Source organism: Phalacrocorax carbo, chromosome 6 (genome assembly GCF_963921805.1).
Source record: "Phalacrocorax carbo chromosome 6, bPhaCar2.1, whole genome shotgun sequence".
NCBI lineage: Eukaryota > Metazoa > Chordata > Aves > Suliformes > Phalacrocoracidae > Phalacrocorax > Phalacrocorax carbo.
The window spans coordinates 507,370-534,499 of record NC_087518.1 but is presented as its reverse complement, the minus strand read 5'-3'; the positions used below and the strand labels follow the sequence as shown (position 1 = coordinate 534,499).

Here is a 27,130-nt window from a genome sequence, read left to right as displayed (position 1 = left end):
CTGAGAATGTCTAGCCAAGAAGTTCTGACCCTTCTTGATCCATTTGATCAGTATGCTGAATTAAACCAACTGGGGCTGAACAGTCCCTGCAATTTCTGCAAGCAAGAATATGGTGTGGATAGGAAGAAAGAGGAATGAGACTGTCTTTTTCAATGATTAGTTGCAATTAGATCTGATTATGCTCAACAGTGACCCAGCTGATGCTGATCTAAAACCAGGCTGACCCAATTCTACCCTCTATGCCTCCAGCTGTGTGACTGTGCTCTGTCCCTTGCACCAGAAATTAGTTACAAAACTCATTAGTCCCTTGAACAAAGATAATCTGAGAATTATAATCAACTGCTGCCAATTGAGTATTTTAGTTTTCTCCTCAGTTCTTAGGCTCCCATAAAGATAGTCTGTTCACTGTGACAAATACCCTAAGGAAAAATGCTTCCCTGACAAAGAACTGTGGTGGAAATACATGGCCTGTCACCTGGCCAAACAACCCAATAAAACTGATTTCTCTGCTGTTTAGTGGCTAAATTAGGAAGTCAGAGTGTTCTTATTTTTAAGTCTTGTATGAGAAGTAGTGAGACTTAATTTAAAGACATCTTGTTCAGTCAGAAACATCTAAATGGTCATTGATTGTTTTTCCTTTGTTGGATGTTTGAGTCTCTTTAAAAGCAGAAACTGTTATTTATGTTCTGTCCCTGTTGCTAGACAGGCTACAGGGCTTGTGTCAACATTACTGGAATAAAAAAGTAAGAGTTTGAACTAGTCAGGTGTAAACTCTCGCACTCCCGAGAACCAGGAGGATTGCCACTGAATTAAGAAGTTTGGGCCTAGTCGCTTTGCTTTGTTAAAAGCATCTGCAAGGACCCTGGAGAAGAATCAACCCAGAAAAATCCTCATGTATGGACATTTCACAATAGCTGCACAGATTAGCTGCAGGGATCTGTAAAAGCCCCTTCCATTTCTATGGGCAGAAAAACATAATTATGCCAACATCTTGGGAAGGTTGAAACCAAAGTCTCTCTGGAAGGTGCCTTCAGAAATGTTGTTCCCATCACCAGAATCTAAAAGCCAATTAAATCCTCAAATGAACATGTAATACGCAAGTAATTGAGTCCTCAAAGGAGAGAACATTAAGATAGTCATAGCGTGCTATCCATTAGAACAGGACAGAAGTGTTAGAGGTCTTTTCCATTCATAACAAGCATTTGTATAAATACACTTCCTATGCTGCTCGTGTTCCCTATTCACAGAGACAGTAAGCACAGGAGTAATGTTGATGCTTTCACATAGCTATGCTGATTTCCCCTGGCTGAAGGCTGACGTCCAGCATATAGACAAGGTGTCCGCACAGACTCCTACTGCTGGTCATTTTTCTAAATACCGTTGCAGATCAGAAACTATGAGGGTCGTCTACAGTAATATAGGTAAAAGGGACATTTACCCTTAAGTCACAGGCATCTGGCACTAGGGGCTCTCCTAGGCCCCCTTGCCTTCAATATCCCTTATAAAACAGATTAAAATTCCAATGTCAGCTACCCACATCTGCATTACTTCAAGGATTTATCTGTCCCAAAGTGATGCATTTCTTCAGTTCACAGCTCCCTTGTTTTTTTTCCCATGCTAAAGCTTTTGTGAGTACATTTCAAGATGTCCCTATCTAAATACAGTATTACCAGCTATAACTCACAGCTATCCACTTGGACCAACCTCTTTACCGTGTATATGCTCCCTAGCATGCCTAGATGATTCTTATCACTTGTCATTTCAACAACACAATCCTAAAGATACACACCTGAGTCCTGAAGCAAGAACTCAGAAGAAGCCAGAAGCAAGATTTTACTTCTGTGAGAGGCGGCTGGTCCCAGCTCCCACATTCCACTGATCCAGCAACCCCTGCTTTGGTCCCATCTCCTAAGCCTGGCGGCAGCCTAGCTCCTGCCAAGCTGGGAGACAACTCTTCCTTTCACTTCAAGTACTGCCTTGTGCAATCTTTGCTATTTGCTGGGTTGTGAGCAAATACTAACTCTATTAATATCTACACATTTCATAACTCAGAATTCAGTGCCTGCAGTAAGTTACTGATTGTCGCTTGCTGACCCATTCTCTGAGCACCTCTGGCTTCAGCAGCAACACAGCACATGATACTGAACAGTGCCAGCAGCTCATAGCTAATATAGCAGGAGATGCTGAGGTGTGTTTAACTTCCTTACCAAATGTTCTCAACTTCTTGAAGTGCAAAACAGTACTCTTTCTTTGCTGCAAATGCCAAGGCAGTTCTAGAGGAAAGCAGGACTCCTTTAAGAGCACTCGGTCTGTGGATAATTCAGTTTTTAGAATTCAAAGCTATGAGGAGGCAGGAAATTAAAGCTTTCCTTTTGTGTCCTGGTGCTTTGCAACGTGATCCAGGTGCTGTAAGTGGACATGATTGGGAACTTTGCTTCAAAAGTGCACTCCTGACCTGAACTGAAATGCTAGAGTAGAGATACCCTATGTCACTTGTCCGCCGCCTTAGCTTAGCTCTACTCAGTGAAGCTTAACTATGCTATTTTGTCCAGTGCTCCAGGACATGCCATTTCACCTATGTTAAACATTAGGGGATGCATGCTTATACTTGAAAATCAGCCATTCTCTTCACTGAGTTTCACCCACACTAACAAGTGTACAGGTATTTTGAGTAGGTCATAGAACTTCAGACTTATCTGTGAACACGAACTTCAGCATCTAATCTAAGTTAAAATCCCATTTATTTTGTCTTCACTATGAAGAACACAAATAGTTTGTAGTGGCCACTTACCCTAAACCTTCCTGAGGACCCAAGGGAGTGGCAGGGAGATGTGCCAGGGGAGGGTTAGGCTGGGCATTAGGAGAAGGTTCTTCCCCCAGAGGGTGGTGGAGCCCTGGAACAGGCTCCCCAGGGAGGCATCACGGCACCAGCCTGGTAATATTCAACAAGCACTTAGACAAGGCCCTCAGATACATTCTGTGAATTTGGGGTGTCCTGTGCAGGGACAGGAGTTGGACTCGATGATCCTTGTGGGTCCCTCCCAACTCAGGACATTCTATGATTCTATGATTCCAGAACATCTCTGAAGCAACTGCTATTATTAGTATCCTCAAGGTAAAAAGGCAAAGCCAGAATTACAGTGCAAGATCTTTTGACAACCAAACCCTGTCCCCATCAACGGGTCACAGCTGTTGCCAGTAGTTACTGTACCTTGAAATTCTTTTGGTTTTTGCAAAACAAAAAATTGTTCTTCAGCTTCTGGTCATAATAACTGACCTTGAGGACACAAATTATATCCTCTACACATTTTTAGGGATGTGTCAGATATGGGGGTTTAATACCTTCAAATCTCAGGTATATGCTCAAGGCCATGGTTTGGGTTCATCTCTAGTGTTATGAAAGCAACAGTGTCACTACGTTTTGATGATTTGCTGTTCTCAGAGTAATCAAATCAATTTCAGTCCAGTTTAGTCCACTGCAGTAGAGGGACTCCTACTACTTGATTTTTTCACCAGCCTTCAGCTCAAATTTTATGCCCTCAGGTTTTATTTTTCCATTTTAAAAAAGTAATGAATATTCAGGAGTGTTTATAAAACAGAATAAAATTTGGTTTGATAAAGCACTTCTTGTACTTGGGCTACATGCTCTCCATCTCCAAATAAATGATTCTGATTCTCACCGTGTGCTGATGGAACAGTCATCATGTGTCTGGGAACGACTGCCTGGAAATCAGCCTATGTGTGAAATAATGTGAAAACAGCTTTCTTCTGGCTTTTGCTTTCATTTTTAATGTGAATCAAGATTCTTTAAAGAAGAACAGTCAGAAAAGGTCAGGATGCAAATGAAGATGCTCTGTGTTACAAAGAAAAAAATTTTTTTTTCTTAAAAGCTTGTGCTTTATTTAAATTAAATTAAAGGAAAGACATAGTTCTGAATGAAATAATGACTAAAGGTCATAACAGTGTAGTTTAAAATGGTAAAAATGAGAAGAAATTAACTTGTGCCATAAATACGGGAAACTCCAAATTAGCCAGATCCTCAGCCAATCATACATGCTATTGGAAATATGTTCTAATTTTACTAAAATGAGATGCTAGCCTAGAGTTGCAGTAAGAAACACCTTTTATGATTGTCTCTATTGCTTGCACAGGTAATATTTGCACATAATCTCACTTACACACCATTAACCAATTCACACATGTTAAATAGAAGCACGTTAAAACAGGTTTCCTGGGGAAACATGAGAATTATAGCAGGGCAAAGCGGACCATGCATATTTGCACTTGTATGCTTAAGCAGCTGCCTTATAAAACCTGGCATTAGAACAGAGGAATGTAAATCCTTTCTGGGTAAAGTCCAAGTCATATTTGGACCCACACAAATAATAACACTACTGATGCCCCATTCACAAAAGCTGTCCTAGAGTACTTATAACCCTAGGGCTCCTGTATTTCATCCTCATGGCTTTGCTCAACACTTCCTGATAGATGCAGCCCAGAGCAATAGCTGATTGTCTGTCTGGACATATTCTTTTGCTCTCCATCCATGTTGTCTTTGAGTCTGTACTAGACAATGCTGAAATGTATTCCCTCTTCAGAGCTAGGAGAGGACTATGCCTACACCATTTGTATAGCTGCTTCCATGTCTACCAACTATCTTGTGCAGTATGAGAATCTGCAAGCAAAGCAAGCAAAAGAAATTACATTTGGGACATGCCAGAGCTCCTGTCATGACAGGTTACTAGACGGGCACTTATGACTTTAACCCGATTCATGCCGTGCTGAATGATGTTTACATGTTCACAGCCTCTGGGGTAACTTAAGCAACTACAGGTGGCTGGGGCATGGATCTCATTGCCATAATATCTGAATGCCTCCCCAGGCACTGCGTAGCCCAGAAGGCGTAGTCAGCCGGGGCGGGGGGCGCCGCCAGCAGGAAGAATTACGGGGAGAATCTGCACATTTTCCCTGTTGGCTCAGACAATTTCATAACAAACCACGAAACTCTTTTTCTGAGTCAAGGGAGTAAAATCAACCCAAGGCAACTGAATTATCAGGAATTTCATGTGGGAGAAAGGGTCAAAACACTACACGCACAGCTGAAAGCTCTTGCACCTGCCTGCTATAGAGACAATAGGAATGAACTGTGCTTCATAAAACTTGAGCCACTGCATGCCAATGAGAACTTAAATCTTAAAATTTATCATGCACTTAATCTTTCCTTAGAATTAGCAGAAGTGCAAGATGCAGGATGAGAATTCCAGGAATACGAAGCACAGGTACATGCCATTCTCACTAAGAAAATCAAGTGGTCAAGCTTCTCTTTTGCCTGCTTTAACATGATAATGCTGTCAGACAAGTGCTGCACTAGCTCTTCATTCAACAGTGATGGTTCATGAGTGCAAACCTAAAAGAGGTCTCTTCCACTGACTTGGGAACTCCCTGTGAGAAATGCTAGTTAATGACTAAAAATATACAGGTAGGAATGCCTTTTCTTGCAGCTGTCTCTTGACTCCATGGTCACTTCTAAATTAGAAGAACATTTCTTTACAAGGACAGAATGAGGCAGCGTAGACCATTGGCCTGTTAGCATGACACGGAAACGTGATTGACTGCTACTGAATTACTACAGTTGAAGAGAGGTTATGCATTCTTGTAGATCTTTCAGTTGTATGACAAAACACTTCAGCTTTAAGCACACCAGCCTATATTCCTGGCTCAGCTGCATCCCATCCTACTGTGGAATTCTGGATGGCTATTGAGTTCTCTGTGCTTCAGTTTCCCCACCACCAAAATGGAAAAGTACTTCCTAACCAGAGTTGGAAAGAGCGACTTAAGCACTAAATATTATTAAAATGCAGACAGTAAAAGTATGCCAACACCACAGAAAGTGCTCGTATACTGCACTTTGTGTATGTGTGAAAGAAAGACCTTGCAAAGTAAGTGGGTGATTCAAGGTTGGGGTAAATAGAAGTATTCTCTGTTTAAATTTATCTCTTGAAATCTACATGTTCTTACCTGTTGAATAAATGGTCCACTGAACAATGACAGTTGCGATGCAAATTCAATTGAGTAGACTGATGCGCAATTCAAAGAAATAGCTCCATATCCAAATGAGGTGATATAATATTGTTTGATTAAGCCTTTGTGAGATTCTTGCCCCATCCTTTGCCTATTCCTGCACACAGACTCCTTTCTAACAGCAGTGGAGAGTACAGAGCTCAAGATGCATATGGAGTGCAGTCAGCTGTGTATGAAACATAAATTAACTCAATCACATAGTGAGTCAATTTGTGTTACAAGTGAGTTATTCACTGCACAGCAAGCAATAAACTTCAGTTAACAGGCATATGCTTTTGTCTTAATAGGAAACTAAGGAGTTTATCATGGTGCACAAAAAGACTTTCTGATTTCATAGTACTACATGAAATTCTAGCACAAAGAGATTCACTACGCATACGGGGATATCTTTTCAGCTTGGCAGAAAAGGACCCAGGGGTCCTGGTGGACACCAGGTTGAACATGAGCCAGCAACATCCCCTTGCCGCAATGAAGGCTAATGGTATCCTGGGCTGCATCAGGCAAAACGTGGCCAGCAGCTCGAGGGAGGGGATCCTTCCCTCTACTCAGCACTGGTGAGGCCACACCTGGAGTGCTGTGACCTGTGCTGGCCTCCCCAGTACAAGAGAGACATGGACATACTGGAGAGAGTCCAACAAAGGGCCATGAAGGTGATGAAGGGACTGGAACATCTCTCCTGTGAGGAGAGGCTGAGAGAGCTGGGACTGTTCAGCCTGGAGAAGAGGAGGCTCAGGAGGGAGCCCATCAATGTGTGTAAATACCCAAAGGGAGGGTACAAAGAAGATGGAGCCAGGCTCTTCTCAGTGGTGCCCAGTGACAGCACCAGAGGCCATGGGCACAAAATGAAACACAGGAGGTTCCCTTGAACATCAGGAGACACTTTTTCACGCTGAGGGTGACTGAGCACTGGCATAGGTTGCCCAGGGAGGTTGTGGAGTCTCCATCCTTGGCCATATTCAAAAGCCACCTGGACGTGGTCCTGGGCAGCTGGCTGTGGGTGGCCCTGCCTGAGCAGGGGGGTTGGATCAGATGACCTCCAGAGGTCCCTTCCAACCTCAGCTGTTCTGTGATCCTATTACAATTTGTAAGCTCTACATCCCAGCATATACTTGAAATTTCGAGGAGATCACAATGTTTCTGACAGATTCCTCCTTTGATAACAGGACCATGCTTTCAGACAAAACAAGGTACCAGAATGTGGCTCATTCAAATGACTTTTACTGGTAATATAAAGGTGACACTGCAAAATTGCTCTGTTCTAGACAGGTTTCAGATAGGCCGTGATTTTCACACTACTTATAAAACTGGAGTGCTAGGGCATGTAGAATGGTGAAACGGCTCCAGATTTATGTAAATTGTGCCACTACTATTTGCTATGTGGACAGAGTCACGTTTAGGTCAGTTTGGAGTTAGAATTACTTCTTCAACAAGTGGGTGAAGACCTTGCTTGGAGTGTGTCTTACAACTTTGATGTACACACACAGGTCAATGAGTCTTGTAAGGAAGGGATCCTAAATTGCCTACAGATAGATAGCTTAGAGCAGGATGTGCAACTATTTCTCAGTTGTCTGGGCCAGGAGTGCACCAAAAGGCATTAATGGCTCTTGAACTCTGTTTAAGCTCAACATTCTGTTTCCCCTTCCCCCATGGGATTTGCTGCCATGTCCAGTCAAGCCCAAAGGTGCACCAAAAGGATTATCTGGCTGTGAACAGACTTAGAAGGTGATCCTGTCTTCCTGACAGTGGCCAACCTATGACTATGGAGAACCCTGGAAATGCTGGCTTAGAGTTTAAGTGCACATCATCAGTGAAGTCTGCAGAAACATGTCTTCATTGCATCCTCAGTGTATTTTGTTCCAGAGTGCCTGTGATCTACTCAGGTAATAAATGATTTCCAATATGGTGAAGAAGGAATAAAATATTTTAGCCTTTACGCTGACCAGTAATAAAAGCACTTTGTATCCATATCTGGTCTGATTCAGGCTGGACTTGGAGCTTATATGTATAGATTTCACAGAGAAAATAAATTAAATGGATTTAAAAGAATAGCCTGAAGGTACAGCAGTCTCATATGTGTGACTCTAGTCAACTTAATGACATCTGATGTTGAACTGAATGAGTTTATGAAGCTCTTCATTTATCTGACTGGCAGAGGCTTTCTTATATAGCTGGGGAATTGATTGTTGAAGTTGCCAACAGTGTTACACCAGAGATTTAAATGCTCATTAAAATCAGAGGTAGTTCAATAATCCACTACTTTCAATCAGGTTTAGATGAAATTCTCACTATTTTTCATTTTGCCTGTGAGCCTGAGAAATCATGCTGATAATGGATTTTATTAATGAAGAGTGCGACAGACTACTGGAGACTAAAGTGGTGAGAAAAAGCTCTTTAGACAGTATAATGCCACAGCGTCTCTACATTCTCCTTCTGGAGAAAGGAAGACCTCATCATTACAGTGCATGTTCTCCCTTTGTGTTTGTTCCCTATAAAGGAGTTCTATTACTCCTTGAGTAAAGAATGGGATATATATATATATGTGTGTAGATCAGAGACAGCCAACATGGCTTCACCAAGGGCAAATCGTGCCTGACTAATCTTGTGGCCTTCTACAATGGAGTGACTGCATCTGTGAACAAGGGAAGAGCTATGGATGTCATCTACGTGGACTTCTGTAAGCCCTTCGATATGGTCCCCCACAACATTCTTGCTGCTAAATTGGAGGTGGATGGGTTTGATGGATGGACTGTTAGCTGGACAAGATATTGGCTGAATGGCCGCATCCGAAAACTTACAGTTAATGGCTCGATGTCCAAGTGGAAAGCAGAAACAAGTCGTGACCCTCAAGGGTCCGTACTGGGGCCAGTACTATTTAATATCTTCATCAATGACACACGTAGTGGGACTGAGTGCATCGTCAGCAACTGTGCGGATGACACCAAGCTGAGTGGTGCATTCAGTTCTCTAGAGAGAAGGGATGCCACCCCGTGGGACCTTGACAGGCTTACGGAGAGGGCCAGTGTGAATCTCATGTAGTTCAACAAGGCCAAGTGCAAGGTCCGGCACCTGGATCAGGGCAATCCCCAGTATCAATACAGACTGGAGGATGAATGGACTGAGAGCAGCCCTGTGAGATACTGGTGGATGAAAAATTGGGCATGAGCCAGCAATGTGCACTCGCAGCCCAGAAAGCCAGTTGTATCCTGGGCTGCATCAAAAGAAATGTTGCCAGCACATCAAGGGAGGTGATTCTCCCCTCCTTCTCCGCTGACATGAGGCCCCACCTGGAGCACTGCATCCAGATCTGTGTCCCCAGTACAAGCAGGACATGGACCTGTTAGAGTGGGTCCAGAGGAGGGCCATGAAAATGATCAGAGGGCTGGAACACCTCTCCTGTGAGGAAAGGCTGAGACTTGGGGTTTTTCAGCCTGGAGAGGAAAAGGCTCCAGGGAGACCTTGTTGTGGCCTTTCAATACTTAAAGGGGGCTTATAAGAAAGATGGAAAGAGACTTTTTACCAAGGTATGTAGTGACAGGATAAGGGGCAATGGTTTTAAACTGAAAGTGGGTAGATCTCAATTGGACATAGGAAGAAAATTTTTATAATGAGGGTCATGAGACACTGGAGCAGGTTTCCCAGAGAAGATGTGGATACCCTGTCACTGGAGGTGTCCAAGGCCAGGTTGGATGGGGCTTTTAGCAACCTGATCCAGTGAAAGATGTCCCTGCCCATTGCAGGTGGTTGGATGAGATGATTTTTAAAGGCGCCTTCCAACCCAAAGCATTCTATATCATATCAGGTTAGCAGTTGGACTCGATGATCTTAAGGGTCTTTTCCAACCTTAATGATTCTATGATTCTATGTTTTGCCAGGATATGGAAACTGTGAAGATATGGTGATCAGGCTAAAAAACTTCACAGTGGGCTGAAATAAAAGTTCAAAGCATCCTGTTTATATCTACATGGCATCACACATGAGCCAACTATATTCACACAGCTCAGATACAGGTTAGTATAACCTGTTTCTTATGTACAGTTAATTGGATTACAGTAATTCTCTCATTGCCTTCTAATTAGAAACTTTTCTGCTCTCTTTTTGTGGAGCTCTTTTGCTCTTACTGCCCTTTTACAGTGCCTTTCATTATACTGTAGTCTTCTGAGACTCCCAAATAAATGACAGCTTTTCCCCCCAGAAGCTTTACACCAATTAAACAGCAGAACTCTCACCCAGATGTGAGGATACATCCTCAGCTGGAGGAACTGATGTTCACTTCTGAATTTTACAGTCAGCTTTTTTGCATTTTAACCTATTCCATGACAAAACCAGTAACTAAAGTAAAATATTCTTAAATGATACATGTTCTCTCAGAAGCTTGGTGTAACAATATTACATTGCATAGAAAGAACAATATTGCTAATATTGTTCTTAATAAACAGCAAACACAGTTCCTTGAAGCAATAAGAAACTTTTTTAAACAAAGCAAGCCACACAGATGAGGCAGGCACATTCCTACCCCTATTGTCTTTAAGCAATAATGCTGACAGCTGCAAAAGTAGCCAAACAAACTGTAAGCAGACTTTCTAATTCATACTTGGTTTGGCTGACAGCTGTAACATCCCACTGTGGAAAAACTGTGCCTGTGCAATTAGCAAGACTAATGATAATCAAATGAAGGAAGAAAAGAGCACATGGCCTTCCACTGTGACAAGTAGGGGTATGCTCAGAATACAAGAGGCTAAAAATAAGTCATTACTTGAGCTCCTCTGTGTTAATAGGTGTTTTCAGGTCAACTCAGACAAGGCTCAATTCCTGCATTTTTGCTAATTAATAACTGAACAGAAAGAGCCTATACAAAGCACAGACCCAGTATGAGTATGAGCCTGAACATCTGGAGATCAACTGTGAACACTCCTGAATTCAGAAGGTTTAAATCATGACTTTTAGTTCAAGACTACTTCTAATGCAAACACATTAGTGTTACAACCAAGAAATATGCAGCCAGGTTCTCTTAGAAAAATATGCCAGACTTTCAGGTAATCTGGAACTATATTGTAAAGAATATCTGGCAAAAATAACTTTACTGGTGAACCAACCCCTTTCATCCTTGCTCTTGAATGCATTTCTTTTCCAGGGGTGTGAATTTGTAAAAGTTAATGGGGTTCTTTCATGGGACATGGATATACTCCCTTAGCACGATGTTAACTTAATTTTTAGACAGACTAAACCTTAACTTTTAGCAATGGGGCCCAGCTTTGCCTTGGGTTTATTGCTATGTTCTTTCCCATTTTCATTTGTTACCAATTTACATGCTGCCTTCTTCCTTCTCAATAACTAGAGCTCTAGAAATTCTGTGGAAGCATCAGTTTAATTTGTTGCCTGACATTTTAAAATCACCCTTAGAGTGTGGTACAGAGAATTTTAAAAAATAATCTGTCAAGTAAGGCACACAAACTGATTGGAAACAAGGCAGAAAGCTCCATGCATTTGGCTGAACATGAAACTGGAATAAAAAGCTAAAAAGGAACCTGATATCTGCTTCCAACAATAGTCTGCATTCTCGCAAAGCCATGGAGTCGCCTGCCCTTAAAAAGACCAGACTACAAAGAGGCCACAACACAGCAGCTTGGGAAAGGTAAACTCCATCTCTGTCAGCCAATCTGCCTGTTCCCCTTAAGTGATGGTGCTGAGGCTGCTCTTGTAAGGGCTTCTGTGCAAATGCAGACCCACACTAAGAGAGTATCCTGAAAGCAAGGAAAACTTGCACAGTTTGGGAGAAAAGGGCCTCTCCAGACCTCTTACCATGTGAAGTGATCATATCAAGTTCTCAATTCAGGTCTACTGACCTTGTCCATGAAGGATCTACCTTATGAATCCCAGGTGTCTCCAGATGAGAAATGAATCAGATCTTCATACTTGAGAAGATATCTTAGATCTGACATTGCAAGGCTTTAATCAGCCTGAGTATGCCATTAGTGGTTGGCAAGTTCACGTGCAAATGAACCTATCTTGGCTTATTGCACATCTCATGAACTTTGAAACATCCTCAGACATGTGAAATTGTGTGCTTAAAATGCTCTACAAGTTTATATGCTCTTATATGTTCATACGGCACAAAAATACTTGCTTTGGAAGAAGTAGACAGCAGGGCTATCTAGCCTGGGTACAGTGTGCCAATCTAACTATTCGGCTCTGGCTCCTGACCTGTTTTGTTCAAATCTAACTCAGAAATTTTTGAATTTTGTTGGGGGGGTTCCCATTAGATTGCACATAAAGGAATATTTGATGCTTGAATCTAATCTGAAAACAACCTGTGATTAAAAAAAATAATAATCCAATCCCATTCAGAACACCAATCAATGTGCTTAATGAAAAACCATAAGCTGGGTTTCTCAGGAAGATAAGAATATTACTGATTTGCTGGTTTCATCGCTAAATAGATATAGTGGACTGTTAAAGATTCCAGTCTGAAAGAACCAATTCAGTCATCCTTGTGAACTCTGCTGAGATTCAGGAACTACAGAAGCTGGACAGTACAGTACACTGAAAGCAGGAAAAAGCAGTAATTTGATGCGAAGAACGAAACAGAGTCTCCTATTATATCTTTCTTGGCATGAAGTGCATTTCTAGAAAAGCTCATTGCAGTTTCAAGTTATGTAGATACCTCTTATTCCATGCCTGTAAATAATTCAGAGAAATATTGGCTCAAATCATTTGGAGGCTCAGCACTGAAAATTACATCTGTTGATATCCGAAAATGCAATAAAAAATAAAATAGGAGGGGAAGGGTGGAGCTATCATAGGCAGCCATATATCAGAAACAGATTTATTTATTTATATTTAGGTAATGGAAAAATACTCTTTCAGCTTGAGTGGATGTGATGCTTACAGACATTTGGAGGTTACCATTGCCCACCTGTTTGCTATGTTTCCCTAAAAGTTACTGCCTCTCCAGTAGAACTGCTTTGTAGTCACCTGTGCGCCCTTCTCCCACATCAGCACAAACCCAGCAAGTATTCAGCTATTTTCATTGGTACTGAGAGTCTTATTCTTACTCTACAGTCACATCCCTGTGAAATTCTAATGGGCCTATCACTTGTGAACCCAAGTATAAATCCTTAGCTTCCATGCATGGTTACGTGTTTGGGAAGTATTTTGAGATTTTGAAATTATAAACTGTAAATTATTACAAAGTGTCTTAGTATTCCCCATACTATGCTAAATATTTTTATTTTGGTAGTACTTTCTAAGCGGTATGTTGTGCTAAGTGCTCAATGATTAAATATTAAATACACATTCATAAGTCTCAGGTTGAGCCGGTGTGAACGGAGGTGCAATTCAACTCTGTCTGCCAGATAGGAATTGCATTACGCCTTAACATCCAGGATTGCTAAATCCCTTTGCTTAGTAACAAGAACCATGTAACACTGCACAGACTCATGCATGCTTGAATGTCCTCTTAACAGTAATCTGAGAAGCAGGTTTTAAATGGTAAGGTGTGGTTAAATTCACATTTAACTCCCATTTTAATTATTTTGCATTTTATTAATTGCTCACAGATTGATTCAAATTTAATAATTACTATTTGGATGAACCTAATAACTAGTTTTTAATAATGCCTGCTTAATTGTCTTGCCTGGTGATTGTGACCTGCTGGCCATTCCGCATGCTCCTGTTTTGAGTGAATTAGGACCAGGCCTTTCTTATAAGGTGAATAATTCATGAGAATAACCTTTTCAAGGTTTTGTTTTCACACTGTAGATCTGTGTGTTCCCTCATCATCCTGCTCAGTTATTATGTTTTTACAGCCAGGAAGCTATTCAAGCTGAAAGTATGGTCACCCTTTGATGCATGTACTGCTTGTTTGCCTTAGTTTTCTCATTCACTGAGGAATTACTGTGATGCCCACTGAAACCAAGATCAAAGTTGACCTGTCTGGTGATTCTCTCTCCTTCATAGTTCAAGAGGAGGTTGATAAAAGCAAGTCCTCAAGGAGTAAAACCAGACTCCATATGGTCATTTTCAGCTTGCTGGAGCACAGGCAGGGCAGTCACGGGGCCTGCAATGATTAGAGGAGCTGGAAAAGTAGAGAATTACTCTCATCTAGTGGAAGCAGCACAGGTAAATGTCAGGTATCTGTTTATATGTTCCTCCTAAAGCACTCAGATGCAAGACCGGAAGCTAGGCTATTGAGCCATTTTTTGTAAAAGCAGTAAATCCTGCCAGGTACTGTTCTGCTTTGCAACAGCTAAGTTTTCTGTGTAAGTCTGTCTGAGATTGTTGCTGCTGAAACTCTAGAGAACCCAAATTATCGGGCAATCAGGAGGAAACTGATTACAGCAATAGGGAAAGCAAAAACAACTAGCACAAGGATCCTTTCCAGGCTGATTAATGACTTGTAGCAATTACTCATTTAACACAAATGCTCGCAGGATATTAGAAGTGAATATTTTATAGTTCTTTCAAATTTCAGATAAGCAACCTCTGTATTCTACAGGCAGGAAACCAACCCTCAAGCTTGAGTGGAAAGTAACTATATATTTGCATAGATGTTAATCCTGTTTTGCTGCAATAAAGTAGTGCAGGCAAAGGGACTTTGCTGGACGATGCTGGACAAATATCAGCATCATTAACAGGTATAATTTTGTTTCAGCTATCTTACGGGTCTGATCCCGGCCTTAGACTGGGCAAAACCAGCACTTCCTGCGTTAAGTCCTGATGAAGAACTGCTAAATGAAGCTCTGTGTGCCTCCAAAGGGGATCTGATTTATGTATTGAACTATTTTACATCAGTGTGGCATCAGTGCCTCTCCTGATAGAGTGAGTGTGACAAGGAGAGGTATCAGCCCAAGAAGCACTGCTAAAAGATACTCAACCTAATTTCTAACACTGCCTATTTCCAGTATTTACTTCTAAAGGAGAAAAGTGCAGCTAACTTAGTATAGAAAGACCCTTTCCGTTTCTGCATTTTCAAGCTTTTCTTGCACTCTGAGACACCCAAAGGACTGTCTTGAGTGACTGAGGTCTAAGAAGCACAGATATGAAGCAGAAACTGATAATTTCCCTGCAATGTCAGCCTTACATCTGACACTGAGGGATTCTGTGGGGTTTTCTGAGCTGTTCTTTCATCACTGCTAAATTTTCTCACTCTAGATTTCAGTTTTCCTCAACTTCAATCAAAAGTTTAGTTTTATTTGATCTGATCCACAAAGCAAAATATTTCTTACTATGTTCACCTTTCCCTGAACAAATAAACGCTTCTAGAGCTCTCAGAGAAAATTGAATTTGGAATCTGAGTACTGTGATTATTTAGGTAGCTTATTGCCACATGGCTGACTAGCATTGTTTTTTGCCTCCAGGGTTTGACTTCAGAGACGGAATGCAAGGGGAGAGGAGGCAAAAGGGGAGCAGGAGGAGGTATACAGAGAAAGGCAGAGAAAGGAGGGAGTCACGGTTGGGAGGAGCTTTCCTGGCACTCAGAGAAGCACAGCTGTATCTTGCAATGTTCAATTTGGGATCATGCATTTAATTTCTAATATAGCCCCAAAGGTAATTACTCAACTTCTCTTTATTGCAGTTCTCACAACCTCACATTATTTTACTGCTCTTTCTGATATTAACTGATACCAGACCCAAAAGAGCGCTGAAACATTCGGGTCAGTGCCAACTCAGCCCTGTTAAACCCATGGCTTCTCTTGCTTAGAGGAGATTTAACAAAAACAAAAAAAAACCCAAACCCAAAACAAAACAAAGCAAAACCACAAAAAAATCCCACCCCAAACCAGAACAGGTCCCCAGGAATGAAAAGCACATCTGGATGGAAAATTTTCAGCATCATCTGGATGCTGAAAATTTAATAATACAAGGACAATATTAATTTATACCAGCTAAAGATGATATAATGGATATAGTTCCCATTTGCTTCACTGGGCTCTGAACAGCATAGCAGCACTAGCAAGTACAGTCCTCTGAAAAGTACCTTGTTAGCTCTGTCAGCCTGCCACAGTTGCTACAGACCAAATCCTGGAAAGAAATGCCACTGAACAGAGGAGTTGCTGTTGTCTACCAGATAGGAAATTTACTCCAGACCGGACTAGAAACTATTATTCATAAGCAAAAAACCCCAAAACACCCTAGACTTGTAGCTTCATAATGTTTAATATTTATCTTAATGAAAAAAAAAAAAAAAAGTAAATCCATCCATGATATAACTCCATTGAAATTATTACCTCAACCCCAACCCTGATTCAGTCTTGAACCTGAAATCAAGGGAGTTTTGACAGTGAGAAATTTTTGGCTGGGCTATCAAATATTGCTGGTGGTATAGGGGATTTACCAACTGCTGTAGCATCCACTGAACATGCTTAAATCAGATTTCTTTGTGAGAAAACTTATTCTAGAGTCTTCTAAACTTCACAAAACTGTTATTTTTTTAGCATCACTATAAAGAAACTTTCTTTTGAGACTAGACATCCGCTTCATTTGATTCTTTACCCCCATATCACAGCAAAAATAATAGGCAGTCACTTCATGAGTCATTTGTTTATCTCAGTGCCTTTGAAGCATGGATGTGATCAAGGACATTAACATGTTTTCTGAAGCATAAAAACATTAAATAACCAAAGACCTTTAGCAACCTCTAGTGATATTAAATAAGATGATAGAATATCGCTCACTTAACTTGATGTTTTCACTTGGGTTTCCAGGAGATAGCACTTAAATTCTGCTAAAATCACAGCTTACTCTGTATCTGTACTACTTCAAGGGCTGAAGTTGATTCACTTGCTATAGTAGGGTTCTGCTTCCTCTCTCACACCCAGAAAGAGAAGAGTTGTCAGATATACCTGCACCCAGAGGCTGCCACTCTTAGATATATTATCAGATCTTCAAAAGACAGAAGTGCCGAAGGCAGCAACTACTTCAGCAAACCTGGCTACTCCATTTGTGTCTAAACAGGAGAGATAAACCTTTGACAATCTCATCACATAACTGTCAATTCGTGGTCATTAATTTGTTCATAATTTTTTATGTTGTCAATTTGCCAGGCAGTTGAAAACTCTGAACACCAGAATTTAGTGGTAACAAAAGTGCAGACTGCTAAATTATTACACAAGGAAGGTCCAAACAATAACACCATGTAATCAGGATTCTGAAGCTCGAGTCCAAATAAGACATGATCTACTCTGTAATCAGAAATTGTTTTACCTCATGAGGTCTTCACTCTACTACTGTATATCCCTGACCTTGTAATTAAGTGGTCTGCAGTTACCAGAGGGTAAAGGGACTTAATAACCTTGCAATTTAAGCCCACTATAGAATGAACACATTGCATCTGGCTTGACTGGCAAAACTGGCTTCTTTATACAAGCCAGAAAAAGGACTTCCTAACTCAGAGCCAGCTTTACCAATAGTTCAGAGCTCCTCTGTATCGACTGCTGTACTGGGTCTGGCTGAGATGGAGTTAACACAAGCACTAAGCAGTCTGCCAAGTCCAACTGCTCAGAAAGTGCCAACTGCAAGACTCTCCTCTCTTGATTTGATGCTAGTTTGCATATATGCTGTATGAAACTCTCTGTGTAAGACCAAGTTAAAGTCTACTCTGTGGGGGAGCAGCAGTTGACAGGTTCTAGCCCCCAGTACGATGGATGTTAAGTTTTGCTTCTGGAAGGCAAAATGCAAATTGTCATCAACTCTGGGGGTCTAGCAGCTTAAGTGGAGAATTTTACTTTCTTGGGACTCCTGCACACACGGTTTTTTTCCAAGTTAGGCATCCATCTCACACTACAGACAGGAGACGGAAATGCAAAATGTAAGTACCTTTAAGCAGCTCTCTGCAAGATCATCTCTGTTCTTGAATCTACACAAGGTCTTATACCAGTCTTTACCAAAGGCCTTAGACACCCTTTTTACTATTGGAAAACCTGGGGTGATGGGCTCATAGGATGAGGACGGATGTACAGAACTGAACTCTCTATTCTGCAGAATTTTCTACAAATCCCATGTTTAGCTAGATCAGAGTTACTCCTGTCCATCAGAGAGGTGACAAAGGCATATGTAACTAAGGCCAGGGCAGCGTGCTGGGTTGAAGTCTCCGGATTGATTTCACAGCACCATGTTAAAAAGCAGCTGAACCATCACTGATAGGGGCAAACTTCAGCTGGAGATGTGACATACTTAATATAATCCAGTTCCAGCTGAACTATATAACACACTCACAGATGTGGGTATCGTTAATGTAGTATCAACTTAGCAGTGTTTGTCAGTTCCCCATTACAGGCTGCATTGACCAATGCTACGAACCTTCAACTAAAGAAAACTGCTACATGCCTTCTTTCTTCCTATGCAAGTATGTGTTTATACAACTAGTTTGCTCAGTACCTGGCCCCATACAGAACTGAAAGTGATTCTAATGAAGATGGAGTTACTGTTTTTCAGTAAAAGCACAAGTACTTATAAAAGGTTAATAAGATTTACTCTGATGTTGGCTTAGAGATCATTTGTTATTCTCATGACAAAAGTACTATGTTTATAAAGTACAGTTAGTGATCAATGGCACTACCTGTTTATCACGCAATCCTTGGCATTTCCATAATTCCTCCAAGCAATAAGACTTGAGCTTCACTTACTCAACATGAGCAGCAGAGGCTCAGAAATAATCACAGATTATTGCTGAGATCTTCCAGAAAGTATTTTAAAAACAGTCTATCAGCTTCTTGTTCTTGATGAGCCATTTCAAATGTCAAAATGTTAGGTCACATTTTTCAATAATAGCTACAAAAATGTAATATTTGGGAAGTTTTAACTCTGTGTCTTCCATGATAGTCTCTGAATCAGAGTCATGGAAAGGCAGGTCTAGAAAGGACTTCTAAGAATATTTTTTAACTTTTTCTAGTTGCTTTACTTTTTTATACTTTCTAGATCTGTAAGCATTTTCTAGGTGACCTATAGATCATCACAGAGCAAATTTAACAAAAGTATTGCTTTTATTAATGACCTTTTACTCATCCCTTTGAAGTCATTCCAAACCCTGCATTGTCTTATACCACAAGTTGAAAATCGCTGATGCATTACAGCCATCTCTGCATTCAAGGATATGAAGACCATCACTAGCCACTCCAGGAGTGCATTCTACAATTCCATCATACCATTTAGATGCCAATGCAGCACATTTCAAATCTGATAGCAGCTACAGACAAGGAAAGAAAGAACTTTGGAGGAGAAAACTGTTTATTAGTCATCCGTGGTTTGCAGAAAGAATCCTGTGAAATTGCTCATTTAACAGGATGCTACATGATTGTTTATGGGCCAAGAAAAGTGTTCACATCACAAACAGTCACACCAAAGCTTCACTGGAGTCCAATCAAACACAACTTTTCTATTAACCATTTTCTTGACTTAAATTTGCATGCCAGGCCCACCGGGCTTGGTGAATTCTACTTGCTTCCTTACAAAAAACCCCAACTATTAACAATGTTTTTGATGTCTCTTGTTACCATCTGAGAATTTCAAAGCATGTCACAAGCATCAAAAGTACTGTATTGTATCGCTATTGCTTATTTGTGGATAGGGAACACAAAACTCAGGTACTTAAGGGTCTACATAATTTCAGTTACCATCTATGAAGTCTGACTCTGATTTTAACTACAGTTGGATTTCTGCCTTAATGCAAAACTAAGAGTCACAGAGCAATTCAATGGGAGAGACAGAAATAGAACACAGCTGTCCCAATTCCCAGACTCCATTCTAACCAAATGACCATGTGGCCTCCCAGCTTGGTGCTTATAAAAATACGCGGGCTGCCGTAGTTTGCATCTGCAAACTATTCTCTAACTGCTTTTAAATGTATCTTTGTTCATATCCAGGCTCAGCCAAAAAGGCCCAGGGGGACGGAAGTGACAGAAGGGTTGAGAGGCATATAGACTTTGTGCCTCACAGTCTTCTCAGCAGAAGCAGGTATCAAATGACTCAGGGAACTTTTACTCCAGTGCTACGTGTTCATTCACTCAGCTTCCCTTGGGCTGCAGAGTGTGCCAGCTGGGCAGATGTGAAGAGGAAGCCATGAGAAGATCACAGAAGCCATTTCTAAAAGCCAGTATTACTCCTGGTCTCAATATATACCTCACCGGTCACATATGTGCCTTTGTTGTCCCATAAAGCATGACATCCAATATTTGGCCTATAGAACAGCTTTAATTATAATCTCTGCCCCCAAATGGTAGCTGAATACTCACTGATTCTTACTTCATGCTGTTTGCTTGTAAACAAACCCATTAAGCACCAGTGGAAAAATCTACTGTTATTACAATGACTATGAAAGTTATAAAGACGCAAATTCTATAAAGGTCTTTGTTGTTATGTAGCTAGTAGTACCATATGAAAATCATCTTACTTGAACAACTGGTTGCGGGGATCTTCGCCCTCCCACCCAAGTCTCTCTGTTGTGCATCAAGCTTCATCTAAATGACTATGAATGATGGGCAGGGGAACAGTTCTAAACTGAGTAGTCTGAACTCATAGAGTTCCCTCATATTAACCAGGTAATTCACTCAACCCCCCAAAGAAGAGACTTGCTGACCTATTGTGCTCTAGGCAATATGCACATTTCAGCACTGTATTAGATCTCTGCTGGCTTCTGTGGTTAGCCAAATACAGGCCCGTAGTGTTTCCCAGTTGAGTTCTAGCTACTAATCCATACCTTTGATACAGTGAAGGCTTGGATTTTAAGTAGCAGCTTCCAGTTTCACTGGTGCCATAAGTCATGGGTGCAAGTGAGAGAAATAAAAAGCCCCTAACTATTCTTTTTGCCACAAGCTTTGCAGACACCATGGGACTGCAGACAGTGCCAGAAACTATAAACTGTATCACTGCTATATTCTAAGACCTTCCCCTAAATGGTCCATGCTGGAATCGGACAGCAAAAACTCCAGTTTTCTTCATCCTGCTGGTTACGCCATCCTCTCACTTGCTCAGTCATTTAATACACATACATTACATACACCTACAGGTGTATGTACTTATGTATGGTAGGTATAAGTAGATGTAGGCATATGTATATACACATATGTAGGTGCATGTGTAGGTGTATGTATATATATACACGTACACTTCTTTCTAAATCTCTTGGGATGGACACTTTCAGTTTTACTTTGTATAGTACTTACCATAATGGGATTCCGATCTTCACTGTTGCTGTACTACAGGACTCTTTAAAAACCAGTAGCCTAAAAGATAAAATTACTAATCTTACTGCAGGAACAATAACACATGGTGAGCAAATTTAAGCCCTCACAAAATGAGCAGACCAAATAACTTGGTAACTACTAAGAACAATGAAGCCACTAGAAAAAAATCAGAAACAGTTCATTAGTAAAAAACACATACATAACGCATATGCGTACTCACAGACACACAGAAACAATATAGGGGAAGAGAGCAATACTTGAACTAACTGCTATCTATTTCAACCAGATCAGCTGATATGGCTCATACCTGAAATTAACTTTGTTAGTAACACCAGATCCCTGTTCAAAACTCCTCTCTACATCTGATTCCAGGCTGCACCTCCATTAAGAAGAGCTGCTCTTGGGGGTTGTACATAGGTGGGCACAAATGCAGCTGCCCTGGTGATGCGGTCCTACCACTGGCCCCATTTCCCTTTCTTACCAGACCAACATAGACAACTTGAAGGCAAATCATATTTGCACTGCATCCTTAAAGCAAGGCTTGAGGTCACTTTACTGAATAATTTATACAACTGAGCAGCTGTCTTTTAAAGCAACTGAAAGCAACAATAGGAAATAAAATTCCTTCATTTTAAAAGCTGCTATAGAAATGTCTGAATTTCAAGAGGAAGATGTTCTACAGTCAGGCACACAGGCCGGTTCTGGAACTTTTCATTCTGCTTTTACTCCGTCTTCTTATTTGTGCTCCCATTGTGGTCTTTCATCTCCAACCATTGGGCATGCATTATGTGTGTCAAGCCTTCAGGAACTTCTGAGCCTTTTGTCTTTGACATCTGAACAAGCACGGCCTGGCAGGTGGGATTTTCAAATATGCTTTGTGTTGGCTGCTCCCAGTGAACTTGACAGGAGAACTAGCTGCAAGCTGAGGATGGGTGACTTTACAATCCAAACCCATCATTTTCAAACACTTTGTGCCAAACACTAAATCTCTTACCAGCTCTTCTCCTGCTCACAAATTTGCTCCCTTTCGCACCCAGTTATGCGTTCTCTATCACAATTAGGATGTGTTAGCAGCAAGTGTAGATGAACAGCATAGAGGAAACAAAGTAGCATGTTACTCCTTTAATTGCTATGGGAAGTAGTGACTCCTATTCACAAACCTCCAACTGACTTTGCAAGTTACTTGACACTGTGAATCAGACTTATTTCTTAAATGGAAGCTGATGTCCACCATTTCTGTCATACCAAATCAGGTTTCCCTGAATCTCTTCTTGCTACATCACGAAACTCGCCCCAGCTCAAAACCAGTATTCTGGCAAGGTATACTGAGCTGCAAATTTGCATTGTCCAATGACTAATTCCCTGTTGGAAGTAAACCCTTGAGTGCTGTCATTAGCAGCTATGAAGAAACAACAGGCTGGGGAGCTGGGTTTTCTGGTGCCTGGAGGCATAGGGTCTTGCTTGCTTCATTAAGTGACATTATTTGGTTTGAAAGATCCTGGACTGTGCCCGAAACAAGAGAACGGGCACAGTGATACTCCTTCTGAGGATGGCCACTTTCTTCTCAAATCACAGGGTTTTCTTGACTAGAAAACTATAGCAATGTCCCTGCGTAAACATTGTGGAGATAATTACAAAATAAAGAGACATTACAGTGAATCCATTGAGATCTTTAATTCCAAACTGCCACCATCCCAGAAGGTACAAACTGTGAATTAGACTGACTCTTAAGTATACAATTAAGCCTGACAAGTTCTGACTCCATAATATGCTGTTTAATATTGAAAAGTCTGTCAGTAAACCAATATGTGGGATTAATGTCATAATGTTTTGATTTTACTTCCTTATGAAACTATAAAACAATTTAGCTGATATAAGCAACATGTTATTTATACTCCTTTTGGCAACAATTTTAATGCTATGTGGGATACTCCCCCTTCCCTCTAATACAATTGCCTTCCCTGGCCTTTATGGATTTAAATTGGTGAGGGGAGCTGTGTGCATTCCATGTGGAATTTACTCAGTAATTCTATTAAGAGCTTCCCTGGACAGAAATAAATGTTCTCATCTCATTCAATACTCATCCTATTCATTATTTAAAACAGAAGACCTAATTTCTCCCTATACTAAGTTTCCTCAAAGGATTTTCTATAAATTTCAAGGAATTAAAAAGATAAAGCTTCACCACTTCTCTGTTTGCAAAACTATAAAACTCTGGGGCTTACAGTTATGGCAGAAGGTTTTGCCATTTCTGGAATTTCTGAGAAGGAGTGTGTCAATTGAAAGTTACAGAGCCTTCAAAAGAGGCCCTTTACTTTTGTTGCTCACCATTTTCAGGTCAGACTTCAAGTGACACTCAGCATTAGCCAGCAAAGCTGCTAATGATTTCACTAGCTCTCTAAGCCAATTCATTCAGCTGGCTTTAACTAGCAGCTACCCCCAAAAGGACTCAGAGCTCATATCAGAAACAAGTATTTCACACCACAGGTGCTTGAACTAAACATCAGCAGAAGCACCATGGCTGGAGCTCAGTGCTGGAACAAACAGAGAACATGGTAGAGAGTTGCCTTCATTTCCCCTCCTACAGTTTTTATTCCCAACTACAGAAAATGAATGGAAAACCTGTTACTATTCCTCAGTGGTTTTGTTTTTTGATGAATCGCAACAAAGCCAACTGGGGTGTGACGTGCTATGCTGCTGACTACTGTGAAGCTCCTCTAGTTGGCTATGTCTGCCACAAAGGGGCTCACTTACGCTAATGCTGGCTGTGAGTACAGTGGGCTGCACTTCTAAAACTTAGGTCACATGTCATTAAATCCACTGAATACTCTCTAGGCCCATTTACTTTGCAAATGAATTTTACGGACGAGGTCGATACAACTTGTTTGGAACCCTGCCTCCAACAATGATTAATACTTAATACAAGATTTGTGGGTTAGGTATAATACCTTTTATTATGGTGACTTCTATCGCTGGGAAAAGCTGACAATTTGGGGGGATCATAAGTCCCTTTTTAGTCCTAAGAAGAGAGACAAACTTTCAGACACAAATGCCTTTCCTCTGCTCTAAGAAAGGTCTGTATTCCTGAAAGCTTGTGTGCCTTGTAAAATTATACTATTGGTCTAATAATAGGGAATAGAGAAGAACACAAAACTCAGTCCCAGATTCTCAGTTTAGAAGTCCTTTCAGAAGCTGGTGTGTCCTAGAGAATGTTTAAAAGAAAAATAAGCAGCTTCATCAACAGAGTTGATACAGAAGCACAAAGGACTTGAGGCACCTGTGCTAAAAGACAGTGGCTGAACAAAGGGGTTGAGGATCACAGTGGTGCTGAAATGCTGTATTTAGGTGTGAAATGTGATAGTTGGACATCTCTAGAACCAACCACAGATGTACACATATACTGGGAGCCAAACTCTCCGCTGACACAAGCTCTGGGCAAGTGTCAGTAGGTTTGTGACAAACAGAGTACAGCTTGCAAGATGGCTCTGGAGTTTAAGAAAAGAAACTCTCCCTCCTACCCATGAATTCAACTCATAATGCCTAGGCAATTGTGCAGTGAGTGGGAAGAAAGGACATTAACACTTATAAAATAAACCTCCAGAAATCTTTTAAATAGAAAAATCACCTACAGGGAAAATTAAACATTAAAAATGTGGCCAAAAAAAGCAAAAGAGAATTCTAAAGAGAAAGATAGCATATTAAAAAGAGACAGCTTTCCAGCTGTAAAATAGGAAAAGGACATTCTTCGTAAAACAAAGGACCCTTTGAGGTGCTTAAATTTAACTTTCTTCCTTTAAATACAGCACTAAAGCTCTACTAAATCAGTCCAAAATAAGACAAAAATAAGTCTGAGCAACAGGCCAGATGCTTGGCTGGAAGTCCTGGTCATTGCATTGTGAATATAATTTTGTACCTACTGAGAAGCTTTGCACAGGGGTGTAGTTGGAACACATGACCTCACCCCTGTTCTTTAGAGGGAGTCCTCAGCTCAAAGGCGTCAAGAAGCAAATTTTCATGAGAATGAAAACAGGCTGACCTCTCTTCCTGTGCTTCTGTGAATAATTTTTGACACTCACTTTCTGTCAACCGAAAAGGGAACTTCTTTTATGAAATTAGGATTATAAAGTGAATGACAATACAAGCCAAATTTCACCCTGTAGAATTCTACTGAGCCTGACTTTTGGATCAAAAACACTCAGAAAGCTTTCCCTTTGAGTTGTCTCCTAGGGGAAAGGAATCCCTGAACAGCGTAGGAAACAGTGTAGGAAACAGCGTAGGATTTCTGACCTAACATTGGATTGTACTCCTATTCATTCTAGCATAGAGGGTATTCCTAAAAGAAAGAGAATTCCTAGCCCCTACTTGCTGGAATGAGGGTTTTGCATGCATTTGTATGCCATGTAGAACAGTACCGGTACCAGTACTGTACCAGTAACCAGGAACTCATCTACAATGTCTAGAAGCCAGTTTGGAGCTATTGCTCCAGTTCTGACCAGGTGTCAGAGGTCCAGAAGTCTGCCCAGAAAAAAAAAAACCAAACCCCCAACTTCTTTGGAGGTGCTCTATTCCTCATTTGTGAATCTGAAATCATGTTGCTGCTGTAGCCACACATGCAGGCCTAAGACATTCTCTGTACTCATTTCATTACTCTCTTTGTAATATTTCTGTTTCTAAGCACACTTATTATGAAAACTGCATTGCAGTCTTAGAACATAGATGTTCATTGCTGGGCAGTTCCTACTTTCAGAGGAACAGAAAGGTTCATTAGGCTAAATCTAATCTAATCAAGTTTCACCCAAGTACTTTAAATCAGGTTAAAAAAAATTGTTAGACTAAAGTATTTCTGTTCCCAGAGCTCAGACTGCCACATGCTGGGGAAACATTGATCTCAATACTCCTATGAAGACAAATAATTTGTTGCTGAGATGCCCTGATGATCCTGGCCCACAGGGCAGAACCTCTGTCCATGGCCACCAAGATTCCTTCTTTCCCAGAGGAAGACACTTTCCTCACCCTAAACATTTTTCCGCAGATGTCTTAGTAAAGCATTTGTCCTACCAAAAGAAAATTAATTTAATTTCTAAATCTCTAAGCACCAGGGCTACATATGGAAAATTACGTCAATGTTTAATTATCATCATAGCTAGGAATCTAATTCAATTAAATTTGTTAAACCTCAGCTTCCAGGTACTACTCCTTCTTACGCTTTTACCAGCATAAAGGCAGAAAACACCCTGCTGTTATCTTCTCCATGTGTAAGGACATAAACACAGTTATCAAGTCACCTCATGCCTCTCTGATTAAATGTGAATGCTAACTTGAACAGGATGATAGCTGGACAACATTTTGACCGGAGACTGACGCTAGCTATGACTGGGACAGGGGTACTGGTAACTGTAAGCACAGAGATTGTGGGACTGAAGGGATTGCCTGTCTTGCAAATCTACTCCTCCATTTGTGATTTAGAGGGCTGGACCTGATGGCTGAATAAGAGCATCCTATCCGCAAGAGCTAACTGGGGATGTACCACAGAAACAAGTTTCTGTCAGAAAATGCTTTTTCAAAACTGAAATTCTTTGTAAATACATTTTAGCAAAAAAAAAATTCCACCTAGTTTTGAGACCAGCTTCCTAGCAGGCCTGTTGAGGAACCAATGCCCCAGACATATGCATTACGAAGACTGACCAGATCTGTTGACTCTAGCACTTCCTGACCACTCCTGGCTGCCTGATGGTCTGTGCAGGTAATAGAACCTCCCATTGGGATTAAGGGATTGGCTCAAGATTTGTGGATAAAGTCAGCTGGAAAATAACAATCAGTACAAACCCCACCTTGTGCTCCAAAGGCAAGACAAATTTTTAACCTTGCTT

The 27,130-nt window shown here is 40.9% G+C and overlaps 2 protein-coding genes across 5 annotated transcripts in view; one reads left to right on the top strand and one right to left on the bottom strand.

The window, feature by feature from the left end:
- The window catches only part of TMCC1 (transmembrane and coiled-coil domain family 1), a 200,199-nt gene that overhangs the window by 153,925 nt on the left and 19,144 nt on the right, over positions 1-27,130 (bottom strand). For all 4 annotated transcript variants that reach the window (XM_064453367.1, XM_064453368.1, XM_064453376.1 and 1 more), the window contains one exon: positions 21,240-21,299. Coding sequence is in view for 1 of the 4 variants with exons in the window: in XM_064453376.1 (XP_064309446.1) it covers positions 21,240-21,242 (3 nt within the window). In the remaining 3 variants the exon portion in view is untranslated. The remainder of the gene's footprint in view (positions 1-21,239; positions 21,300-27,130) is intronic.
- TRH (thyrotropin releasing hormone) overlaps positions 1-27,130 on the top strand; it is a 51,260-nt gene that overhangs the window by 16,694 nt on the left and 7,436 nt on the right. The gene's annotated exons all lie outside the window — the stretch shown is intronic.